A 24880-nucleotide genomic window follows, 5' to 3' on the forward strand; every position below is an offset into this window, starting at 1 on the left:
CTGCCAAAAGGCAAAGTGTACCTCAGTCACCTCTGGCTCCAAGGCCCTGTGGCCTCCTCATCAAATGTAACGATTCAAGAGTGGGTGGGCCTGCTGATCGTGCTTCCTCCTTCCTCCCCAGTCCAACACGGCCACTTACTTCCACCTACCTGCAAGGTCCCAGGACCCAGCAAGGAAGGAAACAGAGGTGTCTCCACACCAAGTATGAAAATGGGCCCCCACCACACCGCCCTGGGTTAGCACAGGGTTGCACTTCGTACACCGCTAACTCATTCACAATCTGTTGCAAAATAAGTGGAACCAGAACTAATGGAGTGGGGCAGGTTTCAGGGAGAAGGAACAAATCAGAGAGTCCTATACAGACCTCTTTTACCGCAGGAGCTGGGTGCTTCCTCAGATGTCTCCATCTGTGCCCCGTCTGCCCGTAGCCACAGCTCTACCTTCTAGGCCTCCTCCCAACCTTTCCCTTGGGCTGAGATGACCTCTGCCTCTGCTCCCTCCATCCACTGCACACTCATTTGTTAAGGTCCGGCCCAAGCCCCACTTGTTCTGAAAGGTCTACTCAGTGGATATCCTCAGAAAATTAAAGTTTCCGGGCATTTTGAGAAACTGACACGCACCACGAAGAGAACAATTAAGATGCTGAAAGTTCTTAATGTGAGGCCAGGTGAAAACCTACGACAGACAGCGCGGGGCCCACACGGAAGCCGTCTGCGGTGCTGGCGGGGCCCCTATGCAAGTGGGAACAGATCTGTCTGGCGTGGCCCCACAGGGCAGAACTGGCATTGTGCGGTTACGGTGGGAGGCTCAAGCAGAGCCCTTTCCACTGCAAGTAAGGAAGAACTTTTAACAGCGCTCTCTCCCAACTGTGAGGGACACGATCACCTCAAGTCGTGGCAGCAAGTACCTTTAAAGGTTGGAAGCAGCAATCAGAAGAGCGGTCTATGTGGAACAGCATGAAGGGGGTTCTCGTGCTGCAGGAGGCTCCGATCCCCACAGAACCTTAGCCGGAGGCAGGATATTCACCACTGGCTGCCTCCTGTTATCTATCTAAAACCTAGACAGCCAGGTTTTCCAGGGCAAAAACCTCATTCACCTCACATTTCTACCTCAGAACAAGTAAGCAAAGACCAGGTACAAAAAGCAACCTGACGGCTGCTATGCCCATACTTCTGTAGACTTGACTCCACAGCAGGTGGGTGAGGCTGAGCTCTCCAAGTCCCACTCTCCTCCCCAAGGACACACACGCTCAGTCAGACGCCAGGTCTGAGCCAGAGGGCGCATGCTCACGAGCCCACGGCCACGGCCACCTCTGCACCAGCCTGGCTGCAACAAGGTTAACAGTCCTTTCAACAGGCCCTGAGCCTCTGCATCACCTGTACAGGATCTCCACACCCTTGAGAGTCTGTCTTAGCTCCCCTGCAAGGAAGACATCACTGATACCCCTGCCTCGGAGGGGAAGGTGGAGTTGGAAAGGTGTAGGGCTGCTTGGCTCCCCTTGGCATCTCATTTTTAAAATTAGTCTTGGAGATGCTATTGCACCTCCAACAACGTGCTTCCCAAACCCTCATCAGCCACTCTGATGAACAGCCACTGCCGTCTCAGTGCCTCTGCACGCTGCTCCAGAACACTTTTCAGAAACTCACCTGTCATCATTGGCTCTCTGGAGGGCTCCCCCTCGTAATGAGCACAAACAGCAGTCCTGCCAAGAAGGGAGGGGGAGGAAGGAAGGGTGGTTACCACCAAGTCATTAACATCCAATCTGCTCTCTCCTTGGCCTCCTTTGGATAACTGGAGCCTCCACATAAGAAAGTGGCTTATCGGCAGGTGGGGCCTCGCCTACGCAGCCCATGTAAGCAGGACTCCCCTACAGGAAGACAGGGAGACCACCCGGGGCTAAAGTACACCAAGTATTCCACTTGACTTAACATAATCCTCTTTGCTGTTACTGTTATCAACTGTAACCAATGATACTCTGCTCAAACTGGAAGCGTTACAGGACTCTGCCTTGTATGTGGGGTACTGCTAGGTTCCGGGGCAGGGAGTGATGAAGACAAAGCTACAAAATGAACCACCTGAACCCCATTCTGATGGCCAAACCCAATGCATTCTTTAAAGGGGGTTATAGCTTGTCCACAGGAGGACCTCTGCTTAGTCTGGACACAATGTAGCAAACACAGCTTCCAGACTCCATTCATGCCCTGCCACAGCTGGGCAGCAACCACACTGTCTGGGGAGATTTATTCTGACAGTACACACTCTCTAACATCACTGTGTACCAGGCTCTGCACAGACTGCTGGGGACAGAAAGTCCACACGAAAAAGCCTGGCCCTGAGCAAATCCCGAGTCTCAGGGGGAAGACAGCAACACTGTGGACACACTCACCTCCTCCAGGGCATTGGCGGAACACCGAGAACACATCCAGTCTTCAGAAGCCTTTGCAGGGGGTACTCCATAGCAACCTAACAAGGACACCAAGATGAGCAAATTAAACCCAGAGGCCAGAGTCAGAATGCAGACCTGTGACTCTTTTTCACATACCATGAGTCTGAAGGCTGCGACCAAGTCTTACGGGAAAACCCCTGAATTCTAGAGTCAGGGTCCCCCAGGATTCACCCATACACTATGGCCCAAGGTCTCGAAAAGTCAGAGCCTGTAGGTCCACTGGTACAAACACCTAGGGAGCAGCAGGGACTACTAATCCCCTCCTGGCATCTACAGCCCAGAGAACAGCACAAGGTTGACCGTACAAGGACGCACCCAAAGTCAGTGAAACTCCCAACTCCATCAGCAGCAAACTCCCCAAGAACACGAGAGCAATCTTTGCACTCGGGACCTGGGGGTGCCACTGGGAGGCTGGAGGGAGGCCAACACGGGGCGAGACTTGCAGTGAGAAGGCTCAGGCCCTCTGGGTCAAGACGCAGACAAAAGCGGAGGCACTCACTGGCGTGGACCCGGACACTGCACTTCTTGCAGGAAACTAGAAGGCTGGTGCCGTCCTCCTCAAGGTAAGGGGTAGAAAGGTTGATGTCTGTGCTGCAGCCAGTCGAGGTGAAACACATTTCAGGAATCAATGGCTTGGTCCTCTGCTTCTGGGGGGCTAAATCTGGAGCGTTTCCACAGCTCTGACTAAGGCCTCCAAACTCCACCTAAGGAGAGACAGCAGTGCAGAGTTCCCAGAATCCCGTGAACATGCGCCTGTGTCTCCACTTCCACCTGCTCTGTCAGCAGAAAGCCGCCTCTCTTCCTGGTAGGACCCTGTGGCGAAGGCTCTCAGGTGCAAAGCCCTTATCCCAGAGCTGCTAATTGAAGTTACCTCTAATGACTCCAATTCAATTTCTCACAGAGGCATCAAACAAAGGACCCTGGGGACAACTAAGGAAAGGGAGCAAGGTAAGAGGCAACTGGGATTTCAATCTTCCCAAACCAAGTGGTAATAAAATGCACTGAGACGTTAGCGAGGCTGCTCTTGTGGGCTCCCTTATGCGCTGCACTGCACGGTGGCCCGTACCCAGGGAGAGGACCCAGAGCAGGTGCTCCTAATGGACCGGCACAGAATCCCTCCTGGGCCCCATGGCAGCACGTGACCTGAGCAGCAGCACTGCCACACGGCTGGAGCCCCACCTGTGATTCCTGGCTCGGGTCCCTCCAGAAAGAATGCCCAGAAAGAACATCCACATACTTTCCTTGGCAAACACCCTGACTGCAAATATTTGCTGGCTCTGTCTATGGATGGCACCATCACCACCATTTCAAGGACAGGGCCCAAAACATGTCACCCCTAAGCATGTGCCCCTCCTGAAACCCTGGGGCCCTCTCAGTGGACCTGCTGACAGTGCACCCAGTCCGTTCACTTGTCTCACAGGCCAAGGGTACACACACTTCAGTTTTGCTTTTTCATCAGTGGAAAGAAGTACTGAGCTGCTAATCCAAAGTATGTTGGCCTGAGGTTCCATTCTCTGGCAAGCGTGAATCTGTGGCTGTGCCAGCTCAGTGTAGCCATGCCACCTTAACCAACAGAGGACTGGTTATCCACATGCCGCCCTGTGCAGGTCCCAGGTGAACCTCAGCTGCTCACCCGGCACGTGCCCCTGTAGATGCATTCCCGACCTTCCCAAGCTGAACCCGAAGGCTACCATCAAGTGCCCCAGGACGGGGAGGGGCACAGACAAGCTCAGCTCCAGTGCTTCCCCCTCCACTTCCTCCCGCAGTCCCTCCCCTAGTTCCTTCTGGGTACTGCCAGTACCCACGGTGGCAATGAGAAAGGAAGACACAACACTGGAGAATCTGGCAGACTGTCCTGAAGAAAGGCACAGTGCTCCAGACTGGCCAGGAGGAAAAACCACCCGGAAGGAATCATCACTGCCTAGAATAATTACAAAAGAGCAAGATTCCTCTGCAAACAATGCGAGTGCCACAGGGTGCAGGGAAACCCACCAAGTCAAGGCTAAGCCACACTCCAGCTCTTCTGCAAACCACTGTCAAGTGAAAAGCCCCATTGCTAGATTATCTGCCTGGCCAGAGTAGCCTGGCCAGCACTCAGATGGGGCACTGAACACCAGAAGAACGCACCTTTCCCAAGATGACCAGTGACAAGCTATGTACCCACAACTAAACCCCACCTCCCTCTGGACTGCAGGTCCCAGGTAAACAAAGGACGAAGTGGACTTACCTGATGGTAAGTCTGAAAGATCATACAGACAGCGCAGTGAGGGGCCTGCTGGGCCATGGTCTCATTGAATTCCTTCTCGGCCTCAAAGTTCGGGGGTCGGTTCTGCCATAGTTGGCTCAGGGGCTTAGCCCAGGCCTCTGTCTCCTCAGCCTCCTCCTCGGGGGTTGGCTGTTCAGAGGACTCTAAAGCAGGAAGCAGAACATGAGTCGGTACCAGTGCCACACATCTGTAGCTCTGCCTAGAAAGCAGATGAGCTCAGCCCAGACTTTGGGTCTCAGGTTTGGCCTAAAGCCAAGATCCTACAGATCATAAAGGCAAAGGGCAGAAACGATTTCCAATAGACTCCTTCAGTACTTGGATGAAACTGCACAGTCCTGTCCGTAGCCCCCTCTCTGGCAGGAATTCAGACTTCTTGCCAGGAAGAAGTCCCTCTTCTTGCCCCAGGAGTTCAGCCCACTCTCCTCTCCCCTAAAAACTGCCAGCATTCAACCCTTGTGCCCAAGGGCAGCACAGTACAACGGGGTCTTGCCAGAAACCATGTTGCTTGCTGCCTCCAATATGTCAGCATATTGAGTCCTTATTTAAGAGTTTTCTCTTTAGTTACACTGAAGGGAAACAAGGGGAAACACACACACACACACACACACACACACACACAAGGAAATAGCAAGCTTAATAATTTTTACATCATGTGCCTTAGTCAGAACTTTCTAGCTCCCTCTGGAAAGGCCAGTGGGATATCTGCCTTTCTGAACAGGGATCCCCAACCATCCTGGCTCTGTCTCAGAGGAAGGCAGAGTGTGTCCAAGACAAACCCTCTTTCCCAGCCAAAGGATGGAACACCTTGAGTCTAGACCAAGGCCTAGCACACAACGGCCTGCAGGCCAAATGCAATCCACTTGGGGAGCTTTTAAAAATGTAAAAACAAAAAAAAATTTTTTTACATTTTTTTTTTAACTTTATTTATTTTGAGAGAGACAGAACAAGCAGGGGAGGGGCAGAGAGAGGGGGACAGAGGATTTGAAGCAGAGGTGCTGACAGCAGAGAGCCCCGTGTAGGACTTGAACTCACGAACCTCGAGATCGTGACCCAAGACAAAGTCGGACGCTTAACCAACTGAGCCACCTGGGTGGCCCTGTTTTTACATTTTTATAGGACTCAGAGAAAGACAGTGGGATATGTGACAGAAGGTGTAGCGCCTCTGCAGACCTCTGGTCTAGATGACAAATTTCTATCTATTCGTTACTCCAAACAGCAAAGCATAGGATTCATCCGGCCTCAGCACTGCTGAGGAAGGAAAATCCCCTCTGGCTGCCATCTTCCTGGAAGAAAGGGACACACTGCTGAATGGAAACAAAAACCTACACTCGCAAAACAAGATGGAGGCAACAAAGGTGCACACTTTCCAGGTCCCCCCTCAATCGGAAGGGCACAGCCCAATCGATCCCCATGGAAACAGGGTCAAGGAGGTAGCAAAACACATTAACTCGAGGATTATGGGTGAATGAAGGCAATCCTTGATCGAAGAAGCAACACATATCAAAATAAATAAATCCAGAGCTTTTCTCCAAATCCTCCCCCAAGTGACGGAAATATAAGAAGTTACATCTGGGATGTTCTTCTTTGACAATTGAGTCCCCAAAGCAGTCCATGTATGGATTTGGAGCACCTGACAGAGCAGCTCCACGCCAGCTCCACCACATTAGGCACCCCACGCCTGGCATCTAGCTATGTGTGACCGTCAGGAGGCCCCAGCTACAACCCCTCAAATGGTCTTGCTTTGACCAAGACAGAACTGTTTTGAGGAAGCCCTAGAGACTCAGGCAGAGCAGCCCATGCAACACTCCACGACATGCTTATTTATTTGTTCATTTCCGGCAACTGCAGCTCAGTGCAGATAAACAGTTACCTACTCTGCCTTCATAGTCCTGTTTAACCGAATGAGACCTGGCAGCTGCCTCATGTGGGACCTGAGTGAAGCGTACCGTAACGTAGGGAGGCCACTGCAGACAATTAAAATCAACCTCTATAAGCCACAGCCAGGTCCAGCAAGAACAACGGTGCCAAACCAAAGCGGCTATTTTCCTTATCCTAACCAGAACAAGAGTGACCGACACAGACTAGAAGAAAAAGCAACAGGTACCCAATCAGAAAAGGAAGATTAACACAGTGATGTCTGCTGTTTTCAAAACCATAGGTGGCCAAAAATCACTTCACTCGTGAACACTGTAATGATGAGGAAAAATGTTCACCATGGTAAGTGAAAACCGCAGGAATTTTACAGTTTACATACATAAGACATCACGGAGACATAACAGGTAAGATGTGTTCATTTCACCAAGTATTTTATGCCTCAACTGAAAAACAATTTGATGGCAGCGGTGGGGGGGGGGAGGGGGGCGCGGGGAGGGGGGTGCAGGGTATGCATGCTTGACTAAAAGAAACTAAAGAAAAAAAAAAGAAACTAAAGAAACAAAACTTTGAAATGGATGACTCTGGTTTGGTTTATAGGTTTAAAGGAAAAAAAGCTATAAAACATATTTTTGGGATAAGCAGGGAAAAATGAACATGGACTGAAGATAAGACAATATTACAAAACACTGCTTATTTTCCTAGGTGTGGTAAAAGTATCTGTATAGGAGAATCCTGAGCAAAGCACCTCGCGGTGCACTTCGAGTGACTGGAGGGCTCCAGCTCGCTCTCAGATGAGACAGCAAGTGCGTGTACAGCAAGTTCATCAACGCCTGTGGAGACAGCACCCACGGCAACATGGCAGCTGTTGGATACAGGAGGCGTGCACAGTGCTTTCCACAATGGAAATTTATCATAAAAAGTTGGGCGGCTGTATTTTATGATCTCAATTACACTATCATAAAAACATATACACGGATATACTCTAATGACTGACTAGAAAAGTCAGAAGATTAACACATGAAGACGTGCAAGTGGTCACCTTTGCAGGGTAATTTTATTGTCCTCTTTATAACTTTGTTTGCTTTTCCAATTTTCTACAACCTATATTTAGAGCCTTCGGGGGTGGGGGGGTTGCAGGGGTAAATCCTGAAGCCAGGCTGTTGCTACCCAGAGATCCCAAGCCCCACATGGGCCAGAGGAAGAGGACTTCCTAAGACTCTGAACTCAAGGTCTGGCCTACATTGAACTCAAGAGATTTTGATCTCAAGAGACTTTCCTCACCCAGTGTATCACGATCCTTCTACCAAGAAAAACAGTAGAGATGGGCACCGGCATCAGATCAGAAAGGGAACGTGGGGCTCACTTATGGAGCAAAGAGGCTGGTGAACTCTGGATCTTTCCACACAGCCACTGGTGTCAGGAAGGACAGGGCAGGAAGGGCCCGGGCACCAGTGAAGAGTGACAAGGGACCTGCCAGAGACTCACCCATGCTCTCGTTCCTGATCTCACTGCGCTGATGGCAACAACTCCCTGAGCGCCAGCAACACACACAGTTCCCGGTTCTGCTCCACACCGCTGTCTACTCCCCCCTGTCTCCTTCACAGGCTCCTCTTCCTGTCTCCCCACCCCAGTCTCTGCCCTCTCCAGAGTGGCCGCGTGTGCTCAAGGTAAAGATAGTGAACAGATGGCAGCGACACTCATGGGGAGCACAGGGAAAGGCAAAGTTGCCGAATCACTAAGTTGTATACCCGGAAGTAACATTAACAGCGTGTCAACTGCACTTAAATAAAAATTTTTAATAATTTTTTTAATGTTTATTAATTTTTGAGAGCGTATGTGAGCAGGGGAGAGGCAGTGAGAGGGACAGAGGATCCCAAGCAGAATCCTCGCTGACAGCAGAGAACCCAATGCAGGGCTCTAACTCACAAACCGAGACCATGACCTGAGCCGAAGTCAGACGCTCAACTGAGTTGAGCCACCCAGGTGCCCCTTTAATAAATTTTTTTTTTTAACGTTTATTTATTTTTGGGACAGAGACAGAGCATGAACGGGGGAGGGGCAGAGAGAGAGGGAGACACAGAATCGGAAGCAGGCTCCAGGCTCTGAGCCGTCAGCCCAGAGCCCGACGCGGGGCTCGAACTCACAGACCGCGAGATCGTGACCCGAGCTGAAGTCGGACGCTCAACCAACTGAGCCACCCAGGCGCCCCAATAAATTTTTTAAAAAGGTATCAAATACCACCTCTACTCGCCCTCCTCTATGTTTCTCCACCAGTGGCCTCATGTACCCCAATAACATTACCAAACACCACCTCTGCTCAGCCCCAAGTTTACATCCTCCACAGACACTGGACGTAGGTTTCCAAACCCAACCACAACCAGAAGTCAGGGAGGCACTGAACCCAGGCTTCTCCGGACCCTACCAAGCTCACAGGTCTACAACCAACCCCCAAATCCAGCTGGCTTTAACCTCCCAACACCTTCACTACATCCCTCCCCAACCCCAACCACCATCATCCTGCTTCAGACCCTCCCCTAGCTCTCAGAGACCAAGGCAAAAGCCCATCTGTTGCCCTCAAAGCCACTCTCAACATGCAGTCACTTCTAATGTAAATCTGGCCACTTAAAACATGTCAAAAGCTCCTGAAGGCCTGCTAGAAAAAGGCACTCCCTCTTTAGCCTCCCCCCACCTCACTCCTGCCTGCCCCACACCTTGGCCTGGCCCTTTGAGCTGCTTCCTCTGAATCTATCCTCCAGCTCCCCCTCCCTAGATTAGCATCTCCTTTCTTTAGATCTGTTTTCCTGTCAGTTTGCCCCACTACCTTGTAAGCTTTTTGGGGGCATGGACATATCTTAGTTATCTTTGTAGCTACACATTCAGCATTGGGCTTGGTATCATTGAAAGAAATGCTATCCAGAAAAATCAGCCTGTACCTCCTAGTAAAGAAAGAGAAGAACCTGCATGTGATCATCCTGTATCAGGCATATTCCAAGACACACAGACATATAAAGAAATCTGACTATGAAGTAAGTAACAAATGAGATCCTGCCCTCTTTGTGGAGCATCTGGGAGAACTAAGCCACAGGCCCACCCCTGGCGCTCAGCCCTGCCTCCTGATGTCTTGTCAGAGCAAGTCCTATAGGGTGAGCCACGTTCCCCTTCCTGGTTAAGAGAGAAAACACTTACCATCATCACTGACGCAATCCTGCAACACAAGCGGGTGATGGCGTGGGAGCTTGCTTAAGGGCTGACGACGGCCCTTGGACTTCTTATTCTCCTCCAGGGAAAACATGTATTCATCGGCCACCTGGGCAAACCAGAAGAGGAAATCAAATTGGTCTTGCCTCCACTTTGGGTCATAGCAGAAGTTAGTCTTACAATGAAAGCCAAGGGAAAAGACAGGCCTAGAGACATAAATATAAAACCAAACCCAGAAAACACCTGTCTTAGGAAAAGCCAAAATGACAATACCATCCAAACTAATTTAAACTAGGATTATGTAAAAATTTTAGGACAAAATTTGTGCCTAGTAAGGCACAAATAGGTCCTGTTCTCAGAAGCAGCCTGAAACAAATGTACCAAAAATAAACACACTCTACAGGAGAGTCACGCCCCTCCCTTGAGCTCACTGTCATGAGATTATGTCTCTGAGAGCCCCAGAGAAACCAGGTGCCCCTCCTCTTGGACCAGAAGGCCAGCAGCACCTGTTACAAAGAGCCAGGCAGCCGGGCCATTGGACTTGAAAGCTAGAGGACATCCAAAGGGGTGAGGAACAGCTGACCCATTAAAGTAAAATAGGCCAGCTTCTCCTTATGTGCTGTCAGGCCCTCAGCTCTAATTGACACTATTCATTCTTGAGTTCGTTTCCTCAGCAGACAGGACAGAGTGCGCATCTAAAACCCTAACGTAGCTACAAAAGCAAAAGTTGACAAAATTAATGCTGTGTTTACATAATATCAGAGCAAATGCAATTAGGTTTAAGATGTACAAGACTGAATCAGTAATAATACCATGAGAGTTTCTTTCCAGTGTATTTAAAACTTGTCATACTCTCAGGTAAAGAACTTGACAAAGTACAACACACATTCATGATAACAACTCCCAAAACAGTAAGTTTATAGGGAACATACTTCAACATAATAAAGGCCATACGTGAAAAACCCACAGCAAACATCATACTCAATGGAGAAAAACTGAGAGCCTTTCCCCTAAGATCAGGAACAAGATAGGGATGTCCACTTTCACTTCATTCAACACAGAACTGGAACTCCTAGTCACAGCACTCAGACAAGAAAAAGGAATACAAGGCATCCATATCAGTAAGGAAGAAGTTAAACTCTTACTATTTTCAGATGACATGACACTCTATATAGAAAACCCAAAAGACTCCACCAAGAAACTGCTAGAACTAATAAACGAATTCAGTAAGGTCACAGATACATCAATCTACAGAAATCTGTTGCATTTCTATACACCAATAATGAAGCAATAGAAAGAGAAAATAAGAAAACAATCCCATTTACAACTGCACCAAAAATAGCAAGATACGTAGGAATAAACCTAACCAAGGAGGTGAAAAACTGTACTCTGGAAACTAGAAAATAGTGATGAAAGAAACTGAAGACATTCCAATGATTAAAGAAAGGAAGACATTCCAATGCTCATGAACTGGAAGAACAATTATTAAAATGTCTACACTATCCAAAGCAATCTACACATTTAATGCAATTCCTATCAAAATACCAACAGCATATTTCATAGAACTAGAAAAACCCTAAAATTCGTATGAACCCACAAAAAAACCTCGAATAGGCAAAGCAATCTTGGAAAAGAAAAGCAGGGGACGCCTGGGTGGCTCAGTGGGTTAAGTCATGATCTTTGCTTAGGTCATGATCTCATGGTTGGTGAGTTTGAGCTCCGCATCAGGCTCTCTGTCAGGGAGGAGCAAACTTCAGATCCTATCTCCCTCTCTCTCTCTCTGCCCCTCCCTTGAGCACACGCTCAAGCTCAAGAGCACATGCTCTCTCAAAAATAAACATTAAAAAAAAAAAAAAAAAAAGCAGGAATGCCTGGGTGGGTCAGTTGGTTGAGCTTCCAGCTCTTGGTTTTGGCTCAGGTCATGATCTCAGTTTGGGGAATCAAGCCTTGTGTTGGGCTCTGCATGCTCACGTGCTCTCTCACTCACAATGAATAAATAAACATTAAAAAAAAAGAAACCTGAAGGCATCACAATTCTAGATTTCAAGTTACATTACCAAGCCACAGTAATCAAAACAGTATGGTAATAGCACAAAAATAGACATAGATCAATGGAATGGAAAATCCAGAAATAAAACCACAACTGTATAGTCCATTAATCTTCAACAAAGCAGGAAAGAATATCCAATGGGAGAAAGATGATCTCTTCAACAAATGGTGTTGGGAAAACTGGACAGCAACATGTAGAAGAATAAAACTGGACCACCTTCTTATACCATACACAAAAGCAAACTTAAGGTGGACTAAAAATCTAAATGTGAGACCTAAAACCATAAAAATCCCACAAAGTAGCACAGAGAGTAATTTCTCTGACATTGGTTATAGCAACTTTTTCCTAGATAGGTCTCCTGAGGCAAGGGGAACAAAAGCAAAAGTAAATTTGGGGACTACATCAAAATAAAAGGCTTCTGCACAGGAAAGGAAAAAAAAATCAACAAAACTAAAAGGCAATCTATGGAATGGGAGAAAATATCAGCAAATGACATATCTGATAAAGGGTTAGTATCCAAAATATATAAAGAACTTCTCCAAGTCAACACCCAAAAACCAAATAATTCAATTAAAAAGGGGCAAGGGTGCCAAGGTGGCTCAGTCAGTTGAATGTCCCCAACTCTTGATTCTGGCTCAAGTCATGATTCTAGGATCGTGGGATTGAGCCCCACACGGGGCTCCATGCTGAGCGTGGAACCTGCTTGAGATTCTCTCCCTCTGTCCCTCTTCCCAACTTGCACACACATGCTCTAAAATAAAAAAAAAAAAAAAGGGGTGCCTGGGTGGCTCAGTCAAATGTCTGACGCACCTGTCAGAATGGCTAAAATCAACAACACAAGAAACAAGAGATGTTGGCAAGGATACGGAGAAAAAGGAGCCCTACTGCACTGTTGGTGGGAATGCAAACTAGTGCAGCCACTCTGGAAAACATTATAGATGTTCCTCAAAAAAATAAAACATATAACTACCCTACAATCCAGTAATCACATTACTAGGTATTTACCCAAAAAATATAAAATACTAATGCAAAGGGATACATGCACCCCTTGTTTATAGCAGCATTATTTATAATAGCCAAATTATGGAAGCAGTCCAAGTGTCCATTTACTGATGAATGTATAAAGAAGAAGTGGTATATATACACAACTATTATTCAGCTATTAAAAAGAATGAAATATTGGGGCGCCTAGGTGGCTCAGTCGGTTAAGCGGCCGACTTCAGCTCAGGTCACGATCTCACGTTCCGTGAGTTCGAGCCCTGCGTCAGGCTCTGGACTGATGGCTCAGAGCCTGGAGCCTGCTTCCGGTTCTGTGTCTCCCTCTCTCTCTGACCCTCCCCCGTTCATGCTCTGTCTCTCTCTGTCTCAAAATAAATAAATGTTAAAAAAAAAAAAAAAAAAAAAAAAAGAAGAAGTGATATATATACACAACTATTATTCAGCTATTAAAAAGAATGAAATATTGGGGCGCCTAGGTGGCTCAGTCAATTAAGTGTCTGACTCTTGGTTTTGGCCCAGGTCATCATCTCGCAGCTTCATGGGTTTGAGCCCCGCATCAGGCTCCGCACTGACAGCGCGGAACCTGCTTGGGTTTCTCTCTCTCTCTCTCTCTCTCTCTCTCTGTCGCTCCCCCACTCGCAGTCTCTCAAAATAAATAAACTTTAAAAAAAAAAAAAAAGAATCAAATCTGACCATTTGCAACAACATGGATGCAGCTAAAGAATATAATGCTACGTGACATAAATCAGTAAGAGAAAAACAAACACCATACGATTTCACTCCTGTGTGGAATTTAAGAAACAAAACAAACAAGCAAAGGGAAATAAACGAGAGTGATTAAAATAAAAACTTAAAAAACTTGGGGTCATCCTGCCTTTAGGAGACACGGAGTTAGCAAAACCCATTAAGCAAGGAATTGAGGCCTGGAAAAGGGCTACTTTGCAACTGTGACAAAAACCAATTCATTAGGAGCACTAGGAAGAAGTGGTGGCAGGGCAGGGCCACTTCAGAAAAGTCACACTGGGCCCACAGGCTCCACGTGCAATCACAGAACCCATAGCTGAATGCCAAGAAAAACCAAATTCTGAGCAGGCTGTGTCCAGGAAGAACAGAGCCTGCCCTTCCCAACGTGAATTCAAACAAGTTTGAGTGTCCACTGGCCCATTCATTCAATAAATATTTACTGAGGGGCACGTGGGGGGCTCAGTCAAAGCACAGACTTCGGCTCAGGTCATGATCTGGCAGTTCGGGAGTTCGAGCCCTGCGTTCTGTACTGACAGCTCAGAGCCTGAAGCGTGCTTCAAATTCTATGTTTCCCTCTCTCTGCCCCTCCCCCATTTGCACCCTGTCTCTCTCTCAAAGGTAAATGAAACATTGAAAAATATTTTAATAAAAAAATGAAATTAAAAAAAATAAAATAAACTTCCATCATCTTATTTCCGCACCCTAACAATCTTCTTGCACTCCCCCCTTTGAAGACCTGCTAGATAACAGGCCTAAATCTGGGATATGGTAGTGGCGGGGACCAGGAAGTAAGAAAAGGACAAAATAAAGGAACAGAAATGATGGGATTTCCAGCCTGGATCGCCAAGGTGAGAGAGACTCAACAGGACTCACATGGATGAAGAGGCAGTAGTAACAAGCCAAGTTAAACAGGCTGTGCACAGTACACTGCCCCATTTCTATAGAAATACCCAGGGGCTAAGAAGAAATTGAACCTGAGGGTTCAGAAAATAAGTCTGAGCATGGGGCACCTGGGTGACTCAGTCAGTTAAGCATCCAACTATTGATTTCAGCTCAGGTCATGATCTCAGGGATCCTCGAGCCTGGAGACAGGCTCTGCACTGATAGCGTGGAGCCTGCCTGGGATTCTCTCTCTCCCGGATCTCTACCCCTCCCCAACTCACGTGTTTGCAGGCTCTCTCTCTCAAACATTTAAAAAAAAAAAAAAAAAATCAAGTTTGAGCAAGAGCTGTAGATTTGGGGATCCTCAGCATCAGGTTCAGAATTGCAATCATGGGAGTGGATGACATTACCAGTGGAAGATAAACTGAATGGAGACTAAGCCCTTCCAGGATAGGAGACAAGAGAAAAAAAGGGAGATTCAGGTGCGGAGTAGGATGAAAGTAGAAAGCAAGGAGGGGAGGGGTTCACGGAGGGGAAAGAGGCAGTGCCAAAGGGTACATAAGGGCTGAGCAGGAAGTGGCCAAGGGACTCAGCAACTGGGAGGTCTCAGGACTTTCAGAGAAAGTTCCAGCAGGCAGATAGTAAGGAACTAAGGAATGAATGCATCAGAGACTCTTCTTGAGAAGATTAAGGGAAGAAATGAGATCATAGCCTGAAAAGGGAATTTCCTATAATTGTATTTCAGGAAAGAGACTGAATATGGTTTTATAGGCAGAGAGGGAAAAAATGTGTGGAAGAAGAGATATGAAGGTATGTGGTAGAACAAGGAAGGTGTGCAATTCTAACCCTTGTGAATGTTATGTTAATATGACAAGACTATTAAGGATACTAATCAGATAAACTTAAAATACAAAGATTATCCTAGATTATCTGGGCAGGTAATCAATGTAATCAAACAGTGCTTAATGATGAGAGGTGTGCCTGAGTGGCTTAGTTAAGCATCCAACTCTTGATCTCAGCTCAGGTCTTGATTTTAGGGTTGTGAGTTCAAGTCCCACAACTGGGCTCTGTGTTGGGTGTGAAACCTACTTAATTTTTTTTAACGTTTATTTATTTTTGAGACAGAGAGAGACAGAGCATGAACGGGGGAGGGTCAGAGAGAGAGAGAGACACCGAATCTGAAACAGCCTCCAGGCTCTGAGCTGTCAGCACACAGCCCGACATGGGGTTCGAACTCACGGACCACGAGATCATGACCTGAGCCAAAGTCGGCCGCTCAACCGACTGAGCCACCCAGGCGCCCCTGAAACCTACTTAAAAATGGTAACAAAGAGGGAAGCAGAACACTCGGTGTGTCCAAGTGATGTGATGTGAGCGAGACTTGGCCCTATCTGGCTGCTTTTGAAAATGGAAGAAAAAGGCCAAGGAATGTGGGCAGTCTGAAGAAGCTAGGCAGGGCAAGGAGTCTCAGTCTGGAGCCTCCAAGAAGGTACACAGTCCTGCTGACACCTTGACTTCAGCGTAGTGAGGCCCATGTCAGACTTCTGAACTAAAGAACTGGAAGATAATAAACTTATGGTCTAAGACTCCCAGTTCATGGGAACTTGTTTAAGCAGCAATAGGACACGAATATGGGGTAGGAGACAGAGACAAATCAATTTATAGGTCCAAGTACTGTAGGAAATAGAGGGATCAAGACAAAGAACACCAGAATGCAGCTCTGGGAAAGGAAGACACCTGTTTATTCTGAGTGCTTCCTACAGGACCAGCATAGGTACCCAGCAGACTGGGTTCGGTGCCGTGGCAATGCAGACACAGGTGACACAGGATCCCTAGCCTCAAGGAGCTCATGGCCCAGCCAGAGGGGGACTTGGTGTGTGAGTCTGAAGTCTCTGCCCTTTCCACTACCATCATGTTGCCTCTGACCAAATTAGTCAGGTCTATCAAATAGTAAAATATCTTTCCACGTTTTCTCATCTTCTGGACAAAGCACTCCTCCTGCTACATGGTGCCCACAGCCTTGCTCAGAGCGCTGCCTTTTCCTTTTCCTGAGATGTGCTCCGACTTCTAAATCCCTTCAGTGTGTAACAAGAGCTGGGTCCAAACCTCAGTCTATCAACTAGCTGTGTGAGCCCAGGCAAGGAGCAATCCACTACCAGTGTGGGAGTAGTGAACACTGCCCCACCAAGGATCTTGTGTGAGGATGGAGTGGGACATCAGGTAGAGTCTCCCAGGGCCCTGCCTGCAGGAAAGCCACATCTCAGGTTCCTGAGTTCTATGTTCCCTCGTCTAACATCAGGTACCCAGGTCAAGGTCAATGTTCTTGATGGGGTTTCTTCTGTACAGAGAAGAATTGTGCCCTCCTGGTTTTGGGAACTCACTTTTCCAAAGCAGCTTAAACAAGAACTTTTACAGCAGACATCACTGTAGCTCTGTCTGCAGTTAAATGAAAATTCTGAAGCTTTGATGCTTCAGCAGTCAGTCGATCTGGGTGCTTTTACCAAGGCCCTTGACACAGAGCGTCACATAAACTGAACAGCAAGAGGCCTGAATTACACTGCAGGGGATGCTCAAAGTAGGGGTAGGAGGGACACAAGGGTGCTCTTCAAAACCCAGCTGTTTCCAAATATAGATACAATGCCATTAGACCTCTCCAGGGATAGACAAAGTGGTTCAGCTTCTGCCCCAAGCCTTGACTGTCAGTCCCCCATTCCACCCAATCAATCCATCCTGAGTTCAGCCTCCTACTACAACTAACTTCCCTGCATTCCTTCCACATTTACAGAAGGCTCACGGCCCAAGCCCCAGGACCATGCTGGGGCCACAAGAAGCAAGGCGAATGGGGCACAGGGAGTGGCTCCTAGTTTACCTTCTGCAGCCTATGACAACTGTGCTGAGACCAAGATGGACGGTTGTTAAAAAGAAGCCAAGTGCTGCAGGTGTTCAAAGGAGGAAGGAAAGTAGACGGGAGCGATGAAAGGTTTCTGGGAGCAGTGACTTGAAAAGAGCCGGGTTCCAATGAGCAGAGAACTGTTCCGGGAGACCTATGCCGAGGACTCCCTGACTCCTCCCACCTCAACATAATCTGTAGCCTGCCGACGGCCGTACACTAAATGAAAATGTATAGAAGGCCACTGAACTAGACGCTAAACAATGGTTAAAATGACAGATTTTAGGTCATGTGTATTTTACATATATTAAAAACAGATCAACCCAAACTTTTAAAACTAAATATAATAAAATGAAAGGAGTTAATTACAAGTTGAAAAAAACAAACCACCTTGCAGCCCTCCCCTCCTATGTCCACGTATGCTGGAGCCCCACACCCTCCCCTCCTGCTCAGACTTCAGGATCCAGTCCCCACACCTCACCCTCATGAACTCCAACAACACAGCCACACTTGGCCACTGCTCCCAGGTCTTCTTTAGTCGTTCTCCTCCCCCGGGCCTGGACACATGGCCTTCTCCTAGTCCCCCAAAACGTCAAGCTATTCTTCTTCCCCGGCCTCTACCTCCACCCTAACGATGAAAAGTGTTCCTCCTGCTCCACAGGTGAGCTCTTCCATGCCCCCCGATACCCTGCTGGAGACTGCCTCCCATAGACCCCTCCTGAGCTTTATGTCTGTGCTCACATATCTCCGTCACCCACCCCACACGCCGGTCACACTCAGCATGGCCCAAAACTGAACTCACCTCCAGAGCCACGCTCAAATACCCCTTGGCTTCTCCACTGATGCACCCCTATCCATCCGGTAACTCATGCCAGAACCCCGAGTCAACCCCCGCCCACCTCCTTACCCACCCCACAGCCAGCCCCCTAGTCCTGTGCTCCTGCCCTCACAGTGGCCCTCAGGTCCACTTCCTGCTCCCCTTCCCTGTCACCACTAGACAGTCCAGGTCCGCTCCACCTCTCTTTCAGACTAAAGGAACAGGTTCCAAATTGATTTCCCTATTGCAAATCTTTCGCTCCTCCCGAAATAGAAATATTTGATTATACACGGCAGTCATAAAAAATATTCCAATAATTCATATATGTAAGAAGTGAAAATCATCCATAATACCACCTTCAGGAGAACCTCTGCTGTTTCTAATTTTGCCCACTTCCTCTCCCCACCCCAAAACCTTTATACTGTTTTCAAAGCAATCTTCTAAAACATTAGTGTAGAGCTTAAAAAACCCTTTGCCAGACAACTTGAAGAATAACTGACATGGTTTCTTGAGTAAGTCAGGGAGTGGAGGGAGCACTGCCTTAGAAGATGGGATTTAAGAGACATAATAAACACAAGGTGTGAGACTAGACTAAACCCTGATTCAAACAAACCTACTATAAAATCACTTTAGACAACTGGGGAAGCCTGATTTTGGACTGGGTATTAGATGCTGCTAAGTTTTCTGATTTTGCTATGCACAATAATGACACAGTGATCACAGAAATACCCGTTTTTGGAGGGAACACCAAGTGGGGAAGAAACGACACCTGTGACTTAACACACTTCAAATGACAAAAGGACAGATGAGGCAAGTGTGGCAAAGCATTGACAACCATCGGGTCTAGGTGAGGAGCACCTGCGGGTTTATTTATCCATATGCATCTTTGTACATTTAAAAATTCATTCTGGGGGCACCTGGGTGGCTCAGTCGGTTAAGTGTCTGGCTCTTGACTTCAGCTCAGGTCATGGTCTCACAGTTCATGGGTTCGAGCCCCACATCGGGCTCTGCACTGACTCTCTCTCTGCCCCTCCCCCACTCGAGTGCTATGTCTCTCAAAATAAACTTCAAAAACCACATGGTGGTGAACTTTCCAAAGTCAAACTGCTTCATGGAACATAGGCAAGACTACTACGACCTGGCTCCTGACACCCTCCAGCAACATCTCCCAAGTTCCTCTCAGAACCTGAGACCAAGTGCAGTCCCCCAAATGCTCTGACTCTGGACGAGCTACCATCACCACTCGGAACACACTCTTCTTCCAGATTCCCTTCCCAACTTCACTCCAGCCACCAGGCGTACTCCTGCAAACCTTCGGCCTAGCTACAATGCCTGCTTCACTGCAGTCTCGCCAAACGCATCGCCAACCCCAGGCTGAGCTAACTCTTCCACCTGGACTACAAGATTTATCCCTAAGGAACACCCTTATTTGCTCGCACCTAGACTATGAGCTCTTTGAGAGCAGAGTCCAAGCCAGAGTAGGCACACCTAAGTGATGACGGAGTAAAGCAAAGGGGCAGAGCAGCCAAGGTATCTTCAGAGAATCTGAAGTAGTTCCAAGATGGCAGCACATCAAGGAGGGGGCGGACAGAGGGTTGGGTGGGGATGGAGCAGAGAAGGGCATTACCACCAGACTACAGCTGAGAAGGCCATACAGAAGTAAACAGGAGCCAGGAAGGCACTCAATGATTTTTGAGCAGAAATAAGAAGCATGTCAGAGAGGAGCCTCCTTCTCCCTAGCACATTCCCATGTGGAGGGCTTCCTGGCTTTTCTCCCCAACACTTGGATGGTAATGAGCTTCACTTGGCTGGAATCTGCCTTTTGCAGAGTGAGTGCGCTGGGGTCTGTGTCCACAACACATGAAAGGCAGGTGGGAAATGTTCAGCCACTAGGAGAGGCCTGCGTCCTCCAGGACTACCTGTGACCAGGTAGGTAACCTGTGTCACTGAGGGTAAATGAGCAGCAAAGCCATTTGGCCATAGGTTTAAAGCCACTCTCTTCAATCATTTTTACTGGCAATGAAGTGACATTCTGAGCTCCATATGCCTGACACCTGTATGATTCGTTCCTTAACTAGTTCCTAATTTGGGAAGGAAAAAGTGGGTTACATACACACACACACACAACCTTGACCCTTGACTCTGGTAAGATTAACTGAGCAGTAACAGAGTCTGAACAGCGTATGAAGTATCTTGCGTGTAGTAACTCCTTGCTACTGTCAGCTGTTTTTGTGGTTGTGAGTGCAATAGCAGGCAAGAATGTCAGGAGGATGCTGCAAGAGGACAGCGTGACCTGTAGTGTGACAGCAGGATGAAGGAGGACAGGGGAGCTTTGTGAAGAAGAATGGCTCAGATGTGGCAATGGGGACTGTGAGGGATTCTGGTGTCCAAGCTGGAAAGCCGCCTCTTGTGGAAGCTGCCACAGGAGAGCAGACAACAGCTACTGGAAGCAGTGAGAAGGAGACGTGATCCTCAGCTTATCTGCCTGCCTGCTCCCACCCAGATGGAGGGAGGGACACGCACAGGGGAAAGGAGAGCTACAGAAACTGAGCCCTGATATCGAGGGAAGGCAGAAAGGAAAGTTATGCGGGTATTCAAGACAAGGGACAAACCAACCACAAAAAGGGACTCCTGGGAAAACTAGAAGGACTGTAATATGTACTCAGGGTCAGCACTTCAGCCAAGAGAAGAGAAAGCCAATAAGCCAAACATGAACATTCAGAGACAATGAGTATATGTAAACAATTGGTGATGGTTATTCTATCTGCATACTTTTAAAATGTTTCATAATACAGGTGCCTGGGTGGCTCAGTCAGTTAAGCAGCCGACTTCAGCTCAGGTCATGATTTTGCTGGCTGTGAGTTCGAGCCCCGTGTCAGGCTCTGTGCTGACAGCTCAGAGCCTGGAGCCTGCTTAGGATTCTGTGTCTCCCTCTCTCTCTGCCCCTCCCCCGCTCTCAGTGTCTCTCTGTGACACAGAGAAGCTCCCCGCTTCTGTGTCTCTCTCAGAAATAAACCTTAAAAAAAATTTTTAAATGAAAAAATAAAAGTTTCATAATAAAAACTTTTAGAAGACCAAAGTAAGGAAATGGGGAATAAATGAAACCTTTCTGCACTGATCTCCATCTGCCACTAACCCCATCCCACCCCCACCTCCACCACCCCCCCCTCCCGCCTCACAGCTGCAACTTGACCCACATAAGCCCATGAGGCTGGGGAGTAAGAGCAGGTCACTTGGGTAGGCATGAGTCTGGCTGCATTCAACACAGCTCTGCTATATCCCACTCAGATCCACCAAGAGCCTTTTTACACAAAACAGAGAACAGCTTTTGATGACAACATGTTCTAGAAGGAAGCCTGAACAAACGTTCACATTTACAGCTTTGGGAATTCATTCTGGTCTCTGAGAGGATGTTCTGTCAACAATGCTGCACTTGAAGATGAAGAACGTATGGGGGGAGTGGAGGGAGAATCCCTCCAGGCAACTACATGGCAGCGGAGATTTGTAAGAAAAAGGGGACACCGGGGTGGCTTAATCCATTGGGTGTCCAATTCTTGATTTCCGCTCAAGTCATGATCTCACAGTCATGGGATCGAGCCCTGCGTCGCAGCTCTGGGCTGACAGTGCAGAGCCAGCTTGGGATTCTCTCTTTCCCTCTCCTTCTACCCACCCCCATCTCCACTTGTACTCTCTTGCTCTCAAAAATAAACACTGAAAAAAAAAAAAAAAGATTTTGTAAGGAAAAAAACCTTGAATTTTAGAGTAAGGAAGACCACCTTGTCCCTAACAGATGAACATCTGGGCTGCAAGCACTACCCCTGTAACCCTCATGCTCTAGGGCAAGGAAGCTCAGAGGGCGCCCTGATAGCTACACATCTGCAGCTGTCACTAAGGCTGCAATTCTCTGCAACTGTCACCCAGGGGCAAGCGAAAAGGAATTCCCGGCAAAGAGCAAACTGGAAGGGACCCAACACCACTTGGCTTTCTGCCGGACACTGCAGATTGGAGGTCCATTCTGGGGGTCTCCCCTGCTATCCTGGACACCTGCAGAAGCACCTCCTGGCCCCCAGACTCCCTGCCCTCCACGGGACCCCTGCCAGGGTGGCTCCTCCCCCACGAGCGCTGCCCAGGGCCCATACCTCTGCCAGCTCCCGCTCACTGACACTTCCGGTGGCACTACCCTTCTTCCTGGTGCAGGGCTCTCCCATGGTGACCCTGCCATCCCCTTTGGCATAGCTGTGCACAGTGAGAACTCCCGACTGCCCTTGGGCTCGGCAGGCCAGAGGCTCACTGGTTTCTGAGTCGGAAGAAATAGAATCCCGTGAAGAACTGGAGCCCACGCTAGAAGATGATTTCTTTTTGGAACCTGAGAAGACAAGGCGTCCCCCTATAGAGGCAGGATTCACAGAAAGATCCAAGGCAGCGGCTTCTTGTTCCTCCTCTTCCTCCTCATCCTCTTCTTCCAGTTTAACGTTTTTAAGCTCTTCAAATTTGACTTCCGTGGAGTCAGAATAATCTGAAACACACATACACATTGGCCAGAGCCAACTTCCTCCTGCATGTCTGAAGCTACTGAAAAGCAAAGTGGCACAGCACAAGGAACGTGGGTGGCAAGTGAGGCCTGGCGTCATATTCTGGCTCTGTCACCTCCAGGGTCACTGTGTGATCTGGGGCTGACCGCTCAGCCGCGCCGGGCCTCCAGTTCTGTCCTGTGGAATGCAAGCCGTCTACCACCTATCTCCATAGTTGCGTCTACGATGGGGGCCTAGCCCGGCATGCAGCAGACACTCAGTAAGTGACAGCTGCTGTTTCCTCAGAAGTCTCCTGCAGGAAACAAAGGCCTGAGCTCAGCAGAGACCTGGTGACCTCAAAAGCTAGAAAATTTGAACAGAGAGGGGCTCCTGGGTGGCTCAGTCAGTTAAGTGTCCGATTTCAGCTCAGGTCATGATCTCATAGTCCGTGAGTTCGAGCCCTGCATCGGGCTCTGTGCTGACAGCTCAGAGCCTGGAGCCTATTTCAGATTCTGTGTCTCCCTTTCTCTGACCCTCCCCTGCTCATGTTTTGTCTCTGTCTCAAAAATAAATACAAACATTTAAAAAAAAATTTTTTTTAAGAAAATTTCAACAGAGGGAGCCCAGCCCCAGGGCCCCATCCATAGTGCCATCCAGGTGTCTGCAGACACACCAGGGCACCCTCAGTACAGACGCTCCAAGCCTCACCTGAGACTGAAGCGAAACCCCCCAACAAGTCTGTCCGCAACAACTCCCAGTGACTGCTCCACCACGCCTCATTTGACGTCGCTTCCTTCCCAAAATACAAGGGGCCCCTCAAGCCCCAACGTGCGCAAACTCTAAGACGGCAGCCAGTCCACACACCATCTCACTCCTACTTCTCGTGCCTCATCTGCTAGCACAGCCCTTCCCACCCTTATCTTCAAATTACAGGACACCCATGCCAACTTCCCAAATTACAGCCAAGAAAGCTCACGTGCTTCCACACCTGCACACCATCACCCCTGCTACTCCCCTCTGGGCGCCCTTTCTATGTGCCCCCACTCCCTGCCGACCTGGAAAGCTCCCACCTCTCTCGTAAGAGCCGGTTCACTGTCACTTCACCAACCTTCAGCGTCTCCCTGAGCCCTCACCAGGTAGAGGGAGAGGGACTCCCCTACCTTCCACCCCTCATCCCTCATGTCCCTATCCAAAGGCCTTCTCACACCAATTCTCACACTGCACTGACACTCTGTCCTCACAGACCCACCTCCCCACTTTTCTGTATCTGTGACCCTGCACTCAACATGGCATCCAACTCAGAACAGAATGCAGTTACATCTCTGGGGAAAATATAACCAACTAACCTGGGAAGGGAAGGCCGTCTTCGACTTGCCGCACGGAGCTGTGGGTGGGCCTCACGGGAGCGAGGGCAGCCTGGCACTCCGTCATATCATACTGTCCCGTACTCAGCTCCTCCTTGGGGAAGAGCTCGCTCTGACTCACCTCCTGGGGTATTTCAAGACAAACTCGGTGCCTCTTTGTCCCTATACGATGCTTGGCTAGGCTGCAAGAAGGAGAGCCAACTTTTCAAGGGGCCGCAAGTTCATTTACCTACATACATATTCACACATAGCCCCAAATGAGTGAATGGCCAGGGTCTGTCTACTATGCGTCACACTTCAGTCCCACCTCTTATCTGTAGAAGAGACAAGGGACTTCACCTCTCTGAGCCTGTTCCACCCAATGGAAAATAGGAGTATCACCATCCTCCTCAAAGATGTGATGTGAAGCTGAAGGTATGCAGAGCACCTGGCACACAGCAGGTACCCCACAAATGTTCCTTCCTCCTCCATGTGGCCCAGATCCTCTGGCTCAGACACCAAAGGCGCTGGCCAACTTCACTCACACCACCCCCTGCCCTTGCGAGTTTCATTCCCACCACCATACTCTCCTTTTTAAAAAATGTCTCATATGGTAAGGAGAAAATGTGGCTTTTCTGGCTCAGAGGGAGCCATGCTCTCTTATGCGACCTCTGCTCCAGCCAATTACAGGCCCGCATACAGAGGTGATCACTCTTGGGTGACAGCTGTAAGAAATAGCCTGAATGCCCTCGCTCTGGGGATTCTGGAGCCTTTACCAAGAAGAAAGTTCCCTCCGCTGTGGCTCAAACACCCCACTTAGAAACAGCCTCCTGGCAGGTTATGGAAGTTGCCAGACACC

The 24880-nt window shown here is 48.5% G+C and overlaps 1 protein-coding gene across 4 annotated transcripts in view; it reads right to left on the reverse strand.

The window, feature by feature from the left end:
* The window catches only part of KDM4A (lysine demethylase 4A), a 46417-nt gene that overhangs the window by 8632 nt on the left and 12905 nt on the right, over nucleotides 1-24880 (reverse strand). For 2 of the 4 annotated variants that reach the window (XM_049617314.1, XM_049617313.1), the window contains exons 10-16: nucleotides 24025-24224; nucleotides 22307-22683; nucleotides 9774-9894; nucleotides 4674-4855; nucleotides 2946-3150; nucleotides 2387-2463; nucleotides 1647-1702 (exon numbers count right to left, since the gene is read on the reverse strand). In XM_049617314.1, the coding sequence (XP_049473271.1) occupies nucleotides 1647-1702; nucleotides 2387-2463; nucleotides 2946-3150; nucleotides 4674-4855; nucleotides 9774-9894; nucleotides 22307-22683; nucleotides 24025-24224 (1218 nt within the window). The other 2 variants (XM_049617316.1, XM_049617315.1) reach the window with 2 other exon arrangements.

This window comes from Panthera uncia (genome assembly GCF_023721935.1).
Source record: "Panthera uncia isolate 11264 chromosome C1 unlocalized genomic scaffold, Puncia_PCG_1.0 HiC_scaffold_4, whole genome shotgun sequence".
NCBI lineage: Eukaryota > Metazoa > Chordata > Mammalia > Carnivora > Felidae > Panthera > Panthera uncia.